Below are 13,011 nucleotides of genomic sequence, written 5' to 3'. Positions count from 1 at the left end.
TGGATGGTGGTCAGGAATAAAGACCATCTCTCATTTATCGTTGTATGCCTTGAGGCAAAGAAGCCATCTATTAAAGTAGTAAGAGGTGAAAGCTGTATTAGACCACACAAGAGACTTTCCATGAATTGTCTTTAAGTCATACTCTGATACTTGAAACCACAAAGCTGACCCAACACCAATGGGTGGAGAGGGTGATATAATAGAAAGGATTCAACATTAGAATCAGATATATCCCTTCTGGGGTCTCTTCTTCCTTGCTTACCAAGTCCATGGCATATGGTCAAAAACAAGACACAGTGTTGGATTATCTCGAGATTTGGGCTTTGTAATCAAAGAGAACTTGGCCTCTTACCATCTGAGGGACTTTGTGGAAGTTACTTCATCTAAGCCTCAGTTTTCAGATCTATAAAATGGAAATGATAATTCAGCTGAGAGAATGAAATAGGATGGCATATGGTAGTGACGACAGCAGAGAGCCTGGCATGTAGTCCTCGATATATGGTAAATAGCTGTGATGATCATTAATAGGGGGAGTCTATCATCTGGTTGAATCACATCATTGAATGAAATGTCATATAAACACAATCCATCATTTTTAGCTCCCATTTCTACTTTGAGGTTTCTTTTCCACATTATCTTTGTTATCCTTTTTACTGTTATCCCTCTACACTTCCAATACATGCTGCCTATTATCTGAATTATTTAATTAAAAATGATAATGTGAGTTCCCTGGCTATGAAGAAAGAGACAAATTCTTTTCCAGGCAAACGTATGATGTCCATTACCACATAATACTTTACTCCTAAACATACCCAGATTTGCAACAAAGGTATTTCAGGCAGTGCATAGATGACAATGTTAAAAAGAAGTATTAAACTGACCACCTAGCTTCATACATAATTGATGCCCTAGAGTGACTGCTCCTGTCAAATTTGGTGGGTATTACGCAGATTTCCTTGCAGTGGCATGCCAGAACTGCCTCTTGAAGGTGATCTCCAAATGATACTGTTGAGCTAGCACATGAATCGCCAGCCTGACACTTCCCGCACACAGAAATCAAGGTTTAAAACATCACTTGTAACTAGCAGGAGCCAGTGCTAGCAGAGCACGGAGGGTGAGGAATATTGCACACGATTAATAAACATGTCGACAGAGATTCTGTTGGAAGGACTGATAGCCAAATCTCTAAGTCAATACCGATATCAACAATTAAAGGGACAGTTCCAATTTAGCTAAAGCAGAGTCAAGAAAGACTCAGTTGTATTTTTTTTTTTTTAATGATAGTTACAGAGAGAGAGAGAGAGAGAGGCAGAGACACAGGCAGAGGGAGAAGCAGGCTCCATGCACCGGGAGCCCGATGTGGGATTCGATCCCGGGTCTCCAGGATCACGCCCTGGGCCAAACGCAGGCGCCAAACCGCTGTGCCACCCAGGGATCCCCGACTCAGTTGTATTTAAACCAAAATTCACCATGGCAGGGGATTATTTATTTTTCTTTTTCTTTTCTTTTCTTTCCTTACTTTTCTTTTCTTTTTGGAAGCTTAACTGATATAGCGAAGTGAATCTGAGTGATGTCTGGACTTGAGCCGCACAGCTGCTAAGCTAGGGTGGTGCGTCTGTCATGTGTAGTGTGTGAGCCACTGCAATTCATACCAACCAAAGCTCAGGGAGTTTCAATAAGTCCCTCTCTTTCCCTCAGTGTAACTTACTGCACTGAATCTAAGGAGGCTCCACGGGAGAGATCACAGCTCCTTTAGATTTTACAAAGTGGAGAAGTCTGAGCACTGTGCAGTGCAATGAAAGAAGCCATCTAGGATTCTTTCAGCAGGCACAAATTCTAGAACTGAAGCGAAACTGCAGTAAGATCAGCTGGGTGTATCTCAAAAGTACCTGCAGGCAGGTGCTTAGTCTGCAGGTCTCTAACTCATGAAGCTGAAATGGGCACGCTCTATTTTACTAGCAGTTATGTGAAAAATTCCCCATGCTGCTGATGTGCCTTCTAGTTGCCCACAGTTAACTAAAAACAAAGGACATTATAGAAGGTGGCACTTTCTTCCTGAACAGACTCTACACACAGTGGGCAGGACATGGGTATCATGGCAAAAGACTACCAACAGAAGCCGATAATGCAGTGGCTGTTTGTTTCTGTTTTAACAAGATCTGCGTACAAAACAAAGGCATTTGCTAAGTGAATCAGGACGGTGTGTGGTATGCTTCACAGAAACATTAAAATCCATGCTGTCTCAGCAGGATTGGGATGGAGTTCTTGATTCATGCCCATGGAGCATTACTGCTGAATTACAGAACCGCAGCTCTTTATGTGGAGGCCTCCCAGACTGCTTTTACTTCTGCATAATTCAAGATATAAAGACTGTTTATTGCTGCTAAACTGTGAAAAAAGGCACAGGACAGAGAAATAGCTCTCCGCCTTCATTAGGTTAATTTAGAAATCATACATTTCCTTTCCTTATGTGTTTTTCTTTAAATTTTTTACTACTGATGGATTAATTGCTAGCCTTCTGATTTTTCCTCCAAACCGCCTTCCCTCTTTTTTTTTTTTTCCACCTTCCCTCTTGATCCATTTGTTTCTTCTTCCAATTTGAGAAGCCTTAAACACAATATGCAAATTTTATATTTTTGAAGGGAAAAAGGATGTAATTTCCTGTCAAGGAAAAAAAAATGGAGAGTAGGATAAAGGGATGTTCTGTTAGTAGGGTTTCTGCATCCCATCAAAGCCCACTGAAAGTTGTCACTGGCACTAAGCCACTCTGCAAAACCATCTCCAGAACTTGAACACAATGCAGATTCCAATGCCATCTAGTGATGGTGTTTAACTACAATTGGAGAGCAATAAGGCTCAGGCCTGTAATCCCAGACATGCGCAACAACATGCAGGAAAAGCAGTAGGCTTGCATGTGTGAACTCATATATATTTATAAATGCCATTATCTTACCTTAATACTTTTAGCTGTATATGTAGGAAACGAAATGGTAGACTCTTTAATGCCAGGCATGTATCTTACCCAGCTGCTACTCAGCATGCAATATCTGACACATAAAGAAGCTTCGTTGGGTGGATTTTTAAGAGAATAGGCTCAGAAGCCAGGTTATCTGGGTTCAATTATTGAATCAATCATTTAGTAACTGTGTCCTCCAGTAATATGTAACCTGTCTGTGCCTCAGTTTCCTTACTTATGAAATTGGCAGATTACTAGCATCTACTTCAGAGAGCTGTTGGGAGGATTCAGTGATGAACTGTGCCTGGCATAGAGTGCATATGCGATAAATGTTAGCTATATAGTAGTTTCTGCACTAATTTGTATCTGGAATAAATGACTCTATAACTAGATTCATTGAATAATGAACTCTCAGAAAGAGAAATTAAGAAAGTAGTCTTATTTGCAACTGAATCAAAAACAAGTATAATGCTTAGAAGTGAGTTTAACCAAGGAGGTGAAAGACCTGTACTCTGATAACTATGACATTGATGAAAGAAATTGAAGATGATACAAATAAATAGAAAAATATACCATGCTCATGGATTGGAAAATTAATGTTGTTAAAATGTCCATACTACTCAAGGCAATCTATAGATTTGATGCAATCCCTATGAAAATAGCAATGGCATTTTTCACAGAACTAGAATAAGTAATCCTAAAATCTGTATGGAACCCCAAAAGGCCTCAAGCAGCTGAAGCCACCTCAAGAAAGAAAAACAAAGCTGAATGTATCATATACTTGCACAAAAACAGTCAGAAAAATCAATGGAATAAAATAGAGTCCAAAAGTAAACCCCACCTTACATGGTCTTCGTCCAAGGAGGCAAGAATATACAATAAGAGAAAGACAGTCTCTTCAATAAATGGTGTTAGGAAAACTGGACAACTACATGCAAAAGGATGGAGTGTTTACATATACCATATACAAAAAGAAACTCAAAATGGATTAACGACCAGAATGTAAGATCTGAAACCATAAAACTTCCATAATAAACATAAATTGTAAGCTCTTGGGCATCGGTCTAAGCAATATATTTTTAGATCTGTCTCCTCAAGCAAGGGCAAGAAAAGCAAAAATAAACAAATGGGACTACATCAAACTAAAGAGCTTTTGCACAGCAGAGGAAACTGAACAAAATGCAAAGGTAACCTCCTGAATGGGAGAACATGTTTGCAAATAATATAACTGATAAGGAGTTCATATCCAAAATATATAGAGAACTCACACAATTCAACATCAAACAAAACAAAATTTTTTAAAAAGGCAATCCAACTATAAATTGATAAGAGGACCTGAGTAGGCATTTCTCCAAAGGAGACACAGATGCCCGCACATGAAAAGACACTACACACCACTTATAATCAGGAAGATGCAAATCAAAACTACAATGAGGGGATCCCTGGGTGGCGCAGCGGTTTGGCGCCTGCCTTTGGCCCGGGGTGCGATCCTGGAGACCCGGGATCGAATCCCACATAAGGCTCCCGGTGCATGGAGCCTGCTTCTCCCTCTGCCTATGTCTCTGCTTCTCTCTCTCTCTCTGTGACTATCATAAATAAATAAAAATTAAAAAAAAAAACTACAATGAGGTATCATGTCATCCCTCTTAGAATGGGTATTACTTAAAAGACAAGAAATAACAAGTATTGGTGAAGGTGTGGAGAAACCCTCACATACTGTCGGCAGGAATGCAAAATGGTGCAGCAACTAGAAAAAACAGCATGGAGGTTCCTCAAAAAATTAAAAACAGAACTAACATATGACTCAGCAATACCACTTCTGGGTATTTATCCAAAGAAGACAAAAAGAAATTCAAAAGATATATGCACCTCTATGTTCATTGCAGCATTACTCACAATAGCCAAGATAAGATGACAACCTAAGCGTCTACTGATAGATTAATGGATAAAGATGTAGTATATATAATGGAATATTACTCAGCCTGTAAAAAAAAGTGAAACCTTGCCATTTGTGATATCATGGATGGATCTAGAAGATAATATGCTAAAGCCAAACAAGTCAGATAGAGAAAGACTAATACTGTATGATTTCACTTTTATGTGGAATCTAAAACAAAACAAAAAACCACAAATGAGCAAATAAAAGAGAAAGAGACTCATAGGTACAGAGAGCAATCTGGTGCTTGCCAGAGGGGATGCAGGTGGGAGAGTGAACAAATGGAGGAAGGTACACAATTCCAGTTATAAAGTCAGTAAGGCACAAGGATACAATGTCCAGGACAGGGAATATAGTTAATAATATGTAACACCTCTGTATGGTGACAGATGCAGTTAGGCTTATGGTAGCATCACTTCCTAATGTACATAAATGTTGAATCCCTATGTTGTATACCTAAAACCAATATAATATTGTGTTTCAAGTACAGTTCAATAATAAATAACAGAGGTACTGCTATATTAGCATATCTACAAATTGTAGCTTTAAGAATCCAATGAGTCAATATATGCGAAAATCTAAGTAAATTTCAAGGTGATAACTTAAGTTGAAGAGTTTATTCGTGGGTGCCTGGGTGGCTCAGTGGGTTAAGTGTTCAACTCTAGGGTTTGGCTTAAGTCATGATCTTAAGGTCATGAGATAGAGCTCCACATTGGGCTCCTTGCTGAGTGTGGAGTCCGTTTAAGATTCTCTCTCTTCATCTCCCTCTGTCCTTCCCTGCTCCTCCTTTAAAAAAAAAAAAAAAAGAGTTTATTCTTAGATGTACCACACAGCCATGTGTAAATATTCATCCACTAAGTCATAAACACTTGCCAGGTATCCACTATATTTATTTATAAATATGATTTATATATTTATATTATATATAATATATAAATATATTTATTTATATATATGATTTGCATCTCCTATCCTGAGGGGAATTACCTTAAGGAAATAGGACATACAGTCATGAAAAGTTAAAGACAGATCAGAGGAAGGGAGTAGGGGAGAGAAAACAAAACGTTCAAGGCAATATGCTATAAAAGTCTTTAGAGGTGTGGAGACAATGCTGCCCTTCCCTGAGCAGTCCACACCAATCAGATTAGGAGTCTCTTGGAAAGAGAGCTCCATGTCAACGGGGATGGCTGGGGTAGAAGTCAGAAACTGGCTGTGTTAAAATGGATCCTCCCAGGGCCTGCAGAGATGTCAGAGGTCAAGGGCATTCCAGGCAAAGACAAATTGAGCAGACACAGATTGGACTGGAAATAACAGAGTAGTGCTTGGTAAGAAAGAGACTGAGTGTGTGGAGCTAACATAGGAGATGGAGAGGGGGGAAATAAAGAAAGGAAAAGGAAGGCAAGACGAGCAACTAGGCATCCTTTCCAATCTTATTGTAGGTCCCTGCCTTTGGCTTCAAGAAATGCAATTGTATCTTCCAGGTTTTACCCCTCAAGGAATACAAAACAAGGGGGGGAAAAATAAAGAAAGAAAGAAAGAAAAGAATTACAAATCAGGAACTTCAAATGTCTTCTCTCCTTTTCTTCCTCAGTAAGGAAACACAGCCTCCCAGATGAGGATGTGGTAAAAGTCAGTACGTTAATAAGATTTACTTAAGGACCAGTTTTAATGATGAGGGTATTTGGGCTGTAGACAGCCACTTTTTAAATAACTTATATTAACCTCATTTTCCCATCTCTCTTACGATAGCAATTTTTTTTTTTTTTTTTGGCAGAAATGTTTTTAGAGAAGTAATTTACTGGCACTTAATTACTAGTATTTAACCAATTCAACATTCTCTTTTCTTAAGAGTCCATTAGGTTTCTATTACAATATTATACATTCTAATCAAACGTGGCTTTCTGCAAAGGTCCTCATTGTCAGTCTCCTCAAAGCAAAGTTTATCTGGACTATTAGACATTCTCTCTGCTTTGGCTGCACCAAATTAGATTAATTATTTATACCTGAGGTCCATTGCTTCAGAACTTGGGCACTTCACTTAACATTTCTCTAGTGAATTATTAAGAGTCTTATTTTTAAAATAAGGTCCTCATTTCATAGTCTGTTTGATTGAGGTTAAACACAATAGTCTAGTGATTCTTGTCTTAAACAGTTCAATATCATAAGATTCTCTCCTGGGTTTTATGCCAGTGAACACATTTGAAACAAATGAACCTTTCACTAAGAATACCCTCACAGGCGATGAGGGCAAAGGGTTTTTGACTCAAAACCTGTCTGGCACCAGTCTGGGCAGAATTATTAAAACAAGTCATAGATAGTGTGTGGATTCACTGTTTATACGTCAGGAATAACTAGAGATATGAAAGGGGCCTTAGGGGTTTTCTAGTGCCCCTCCTTATTTGGCAGATAAAAAAGATATTAATGTCCCATAACATTGGCTCAAAGTGATTTGCTTTATTCCAAAGGCCACGTGGTAGATGCATTGTTAATAGTGTGGATTCCTGATCACAAACAACAAACTCTGCTCTGGCTTGTGTATGCAGGAAAGGACTTGATTACAAAATATTAGTAGTATCCAGACAATCTTTTTTTTTTTTTTTTTTTTTTTTTTGGCTTTTACCTTAGAATAAGGGAGACAAAAGAAAATCTCACATACATTAGAAACCATGTCAAATGGTCCACCAAGTGACCAAGATTAATAGAGCTTCTTAAGATATCTTTGCTATCCACTTGGGCATCTGGAAAGGAAAGACTCCCCTGCCCCCACATCCCTGCCCCCTCTCTCCCCTCCAACCCCCCACCAATAATTTGGCTTCTTATACTTGTCTAAGCTCTGACACACTCTTTGAAACAGCAAATATTCATTCTTTCATTCCACTCTTGGAACCTCCCCTTGTTATACAAGCATTGCAACCTAGTGATCAGTCAATGATAAAACCGATTTGGTGCCCAGCAGAAAGAAGGGAACCTCCTCCTTACCCCACAATGCACTGACTAGGGCCCCCGATCTTCTTGAATTGTCTAATTCCAGCACTGTCTTGACTCCTTGGTGAGATAAAAACAAGAATAGTGCCTGGCATGCACTGGCTCAAGGCTAGAATCTGTCAGTTGCTTAGCTTTGGGGCCTTAATTCTCAAAGACATTGAATTATTTTGAGTAGGCTGTTTACCTTGATGTGAGCAGAATTAGCCTTAGACACTAAGCCTTTATGGCAAGTTTTATTGTCCAAGGCAAATATAACCTGTTAAGATTTACAGGCTTTATTAACAGCAATAACCGTTTTATAGCCAACATCAGTAAATCAGGGTTTATTGAGAACTCTACAATTTTAATCTGTGGAAAACCATTAAAATGTCGGCTTTTCATTGGACATAATTTCTAACTTTTATGAAAGATAGATTTTCCATTTAATTGGGGAGTATAAAAAAGTGCGGTGTGGGATAATGAATTGTTTTGAAAAGAGCAAATTGGTTTTAGCTAAACAACAAGTGTCAAACACTAAAGTCGCTATCTTTAGTTAGAAATGTCCCAAGGTCAAGGTGAGAAGCAACTGCAGTGACCAAAATGCTCTAATACATCCAGCTAAAGGATGAGCTCACGGTGTTTAGAAAAACTCGGATTATCATCTGTTCACATATCAGGTTTTGCAAAGAGCGTGTGACCTATTATTATTTCATCCAAATCAGTGTGTAAATGAGTCTGTGAGAATCTTCAAGTTCATATGCTACTTTTCAGAAAGTGTTTTACTACTCCTGGTACCATACATTAGACTCTGCAATGGGGTAAGCGAGGTGAACAAACATTGATAGTCACCAGCTTCTGTCAATAACCATTTATTTCCTCCATGTGATAGATTAAAAGAGAGGGAGGTGGAGAGTGTGTCTGTCTTTTGATGAGCTTGCAAAGTAAGAATAGAGGGCTCAGGTGGGAAAGGCAGAGCTCATTGGTAGTGTGGGGTATGGAGGGATGGTCTTAGCAGCGCCCTGCTTTTCATGGGGCTGAAAATGTGTCAGATATTGTACAAGTCTCAGTTTTAATCTGGTCCTCCAGCTACAATGGAGCCTTCACCTCATCTCTGAGAACCAAAGGTTTGTGAAGCTTTATAAAAGACTAGGATAAGGAGGAAGAAGAAAAACCACAATAATCTCTACTATGTATTTAGTACCAAAAACTGTTTTGCATATTCCCTGGCTTTTTTCTTTCTTTGTCTCCTAGCAATCCTACAAGGAAAATATGCTTCCTATTTTTGGATGAGGAATCTGAGGTTTAGGGTGGCTAGTAAACTGCTAATAGGTCACAGCACTGGGAAGTGCTAGTCAGGGTTTGACCCTTCGTGACAATGAGATCTGTCATGGCCAATGCCAGATAAAGGAAAAACTGTAATAGGGTAGGGTTAGAGGGTATAGATTACCCTTTCATACATCCACTTTTCTCCTCCTCCTTGGCCTCCTCCCTGTAACTCTGGACATTGTACTTTCCTATTTCCTAGGACAGCATCAAACCCATGCTCCTGGCCCTTGGGAGCGCAGAGCCTCCACAGACATCCTTCTCTAGACTCCTTGACCCCTTGAGCATCCAAAGCCTCCATTTCTCCATTTCACTATTCTTTGTTTCACCACCAGATGACCTATCTCAAACGAAAGAACACAATTTGCAGAAGGTTTGGGATTGCTATATTAGCTAGAAGAAATTTCAATCTAAAACTCCATTTCTAAGGATGGAAAGAAAGTCTGGCAGCATAACAAACAGAGAGGTTACCCCTGGCCTAGGGGCTCTCTAGCTTCAAAAAGCTTTAGGGAGACTCACTGAACCCACAGGCTCATTAAAAACCAACAAGAAATATTAGAGAAGGAAAAAAAAAAGATCTGAGCTTTAAGGTTAGATTGGCTTCCTACTGATCTGAGAGCTTAGACAAGTTCCTATAAGAAGGACATGAAAACACATTTAATTTTCTAGCATCTCTTTTGCAAATCACATGAAATAACACAGAGAAGGCACTGAACACGGTGCCCAGCACATGGGGACATTCCATACATGGTAGCTCTTCCTATGCTTATGCAAACCGCCTTCCGTGGTCATACAGGTGAATCAGTTGCCAAGGAAACTACTTCACAGAGAGAAGACAATTGTACAGGTCTTCAGTGTGCCAACAGAGGAGACCTCATATGTCACTGCAGGACAAAACCCATGGCGCCACCAGGCACAGCTCCTTCCAGTGATGACCCCAAGGTTCCACAGCAGGTGGCAGGAAGGGAACTACATGGTGGAAAGGGAAGCATCCCTGCTCAAAGAAGATAGCAGGAGCTATTTTACAATGACGATTCTTATATAACTGACCGATTTCCAAGCAGAGTTCCCAACGACTGCCACTCTGGAGAGTCGTGAACGCTGCAGGATCCTCACCCAACGGTGATGTCAGAAGGCACAGCAGTGCACTCGTGGAGGTCCGAAGAGCGGGTGACAGGCGCTGTCAGACATCTCTACCCAGGGAGCCCCCTTTTGGAAGGGTATGCACATTCTCCCTTTCCTTCCCCATCCTGTCCTCCTCTCTCTCAGCCTTCTTCTGCCATTCTGCCCTCCCTTCAAAAATACAGATGGTAATAACGACTGTGTGACCTATTGCATGCTAGAAGAGCTGTAAATATTGGCGTGTGGATATGGGTAGTATCTGACTCATGATTCCAAGGTAACTCAAGTGTTTGGAATTGGGATGCCTCCTCGCATTATGATGATGCGTTAAATGCTTGTCAGGGCCCCACAAGAGCCCATTAACTCACGATGTAGCTGGAACACACTCCATATCCATCCTATGATACAAAATGTACAAAACACAGCTTTCCTCCACTCTCAGCTCCGGATTGCTGTTTTAAACCATCCTGCAGTCCTGGCTGCTCCTGGCAATGGCCCTCTATTTAAAATCAGCCAGGCTGGCTCTGAAATTTATTTCTAATAACGTACACATGGTTAAAATAAAAGGGTCATATGATACCAATGGGAAAATGAGAAGTGCACTGAGTTAGAGGGTCCCCCCCAGATGTCATGTCCACACAGACATCTGCAAATCAGGATTTTGAGGGGTAGATGGTGCCTGTAGCAAACTGCTGACACTCAAGTTAGAGTCCTGGGAGCACAGAGGCAGTCGCGAATGGGAGTGACACATTCACCTGTGCACTTAGCGTCCCGCTGCCTGTCATCCTGCTCTGGACACCAGAGCACACTCTCGAAGGAACAAGAAGGTGGCAAAAGAAGATCAAAAATCTTTGTTTCACATTAAATGAAAATCTAAAAATAAGCATTTTCCTTTCTAATCATTTCCTATCATGCATGGAATGTTCACTTTAATTTTCAAGTCCGTTTACTTCATTTCTGTGAACCACTTGAGCTTTGAATAGTGTCCACCCAGCATGCTTTCTGTCTAAACATGCAAGTGTGTGTGTTTTTTCATTTCCCTTTATTTTCTCATTCCTTTGTCCTTCCAATTGCAAAATCCCACAGCAATTTTAGCGAAAAATATGATGCAAAGGCTCTTTCTTTCCCCCTCCCCCCCTTTTTAAATATCTACTTCTCAGTGAATAAACAAACCATAGCTCTGAGGACAGTTTTCTAGCTTCCCACAGAAGAGTCACAACTGGACTATCTACTGCTCACCTCAGGCCTACATTTATAAAACTCATCATTCTACTAAGCATTCCTGGTACTTCCTAGCTTGCCTCTACCCCTAATATTGCCTTTCTAACTGTATTACTCATCTATCAGAACATCTTTTAAGAGTGAATGAAAGATTTAGGAAGGTTTCTCTATCACCACCATAGGTCATCACTGACAACCATATTCTAATAGCATGGTAGGAGTTCTAGAAAACATGCAAGGAGCAAAAACCACAGTGACTCTGGATTTTAGACTCCCACTGGGAAGGAGACCTGTGGCTTCATCGCTTTTTACATTCCCCATGCCGGCACAATGCCTACAGCACAATAAATGCTCAGTGAATGTCTGTTCCATTACTAAAGAAAGACTATTAAGTACAAACATCAGTGACACTTGGCTCTAGGGGCTGATCTCCTTCTCTGTGGGCTTTTTCACGTGGCTCTGCCTGTTAGAGCTCAGGTTGATTCATGACCCAGTGTGCATATCACAGTGTCCAAGGTGACTGAGGACACAAAGGATACCACCTGTGTCATCTGAGGTCACCAAAATTAAGACAACAGACCAAATCCTGCTCAGGCTACCTCGCAAGAGCTTTGTGTCACCAACCAAGTAGACGAGAGACAATTTCCTCTTCCAAATTATTTCCTCCACAATTTCTTCATCATCTTTGGCAAATGGGTTCAGACAGCAAGAACACCACACACAGGCTCTTTTACCTCACTCAGGATCACGCAGGACTTGGTTCCCCTTCTTGGGTCCCAGGCCTTACCTCAGCAGCAGGGACACCCTCGGGCGGTCGGCAGTGTAGCACTATCATGCCTTCGATGGGAACCTCCCTTCCCTGTGGATCTTGTTCAAAGTTTTTCCGTAGATCTGCAATTAAAACAAAAACAAAAACAAAAACAAAAACAAAAACAAAAAGAAGAGTGTGAGAGTGTGAGGTCCACGTGACATCTTGCTCTAGGGCCAGTATTATTCACATTGGTTCCAGATGCAATAAGTTAGGGAGCTTAAAAAAAAAAAGAAAAAGATAGCGAGCTTCATGTCACAAACTAGATAAATACAGAAAAGGGGATCCCTGGGTGGCGCAGCGGTTTGGCGCCTGCCTTTGGCCCAGGGCACGATCCTGGAGGCCCGGGATCGAATCCCACGTCAGGCTCCTGGTGCATGGAGCCTGCATGGAGCCTGCTTCTCCTTCTGCCTATGTCTCTGCCTCTCTCTCTCTCTCTCTGTGACTATCATAAATAAATAAAAAAGATTTTAGATAAATACAGAAAAGTCACTGGGTTTCAGGAATTACAGAAGAAAACCGTTTTCCCAAGTATTCACGAGCACATGTGAAATAAACCTGCACAGAACTTCCTAACACTCTATCCTGCCGTGAAGGATGAAAGATTTAGTGGGAGAGCAGAAAGAAAACCAACAAACAACTCATCATTTCCTGAGTCTGTGCCAGCATAATCTGCTTAGC

The 13,011-nt window shown here is 40.6% G+C and overlaps 1 protein-coding gene across 9 annotated transcripts in view; it reads right to left on the bottom strand.

The window, feature by feature from the left end:
- The window catches only part of UNC5D (unc-5 netrin receptor D), a 537,391-nt gene that overhangs the window by 181,214 nt on the left and 343,166 nt on the right, over positions 1 to 13,011 (bottom strand). For all 9 annotated transcript variants that reach the window (XM_077849119.1, XM_077849121.1, XM_077849112.1 and 6 more), the window contains exon 4: positions 12,310 to 12,413. In XM_077849119.1, the coding sequence (XP_077705245.1) occupies positions 12,310 to 12,413 (104 nt within the window). The remainder of the gene's footprint in view (positions 1 to 12,309; positions 12,414 to 13,011) is intronic.

Source organism: Canis aureus, chromosome 15 (genome assembly GCF_053574225.1).
Source record: "Canis aureus isolate CA01 chromosome 15, VMU_Caureus_v.1.0, whole genome shotgun sequence".
Classification (NCBI taxonomy): Eukaryota; Metazoa; Chordata; class Mammalia; order Carnivora; family Canidae; genus Canis; species Canis aureus.
The sequence above is the reverse complement of the archived record's forward strand: the minus strand, read 5'-3'. Positions and strand labels throughout refer to the sequence as shown.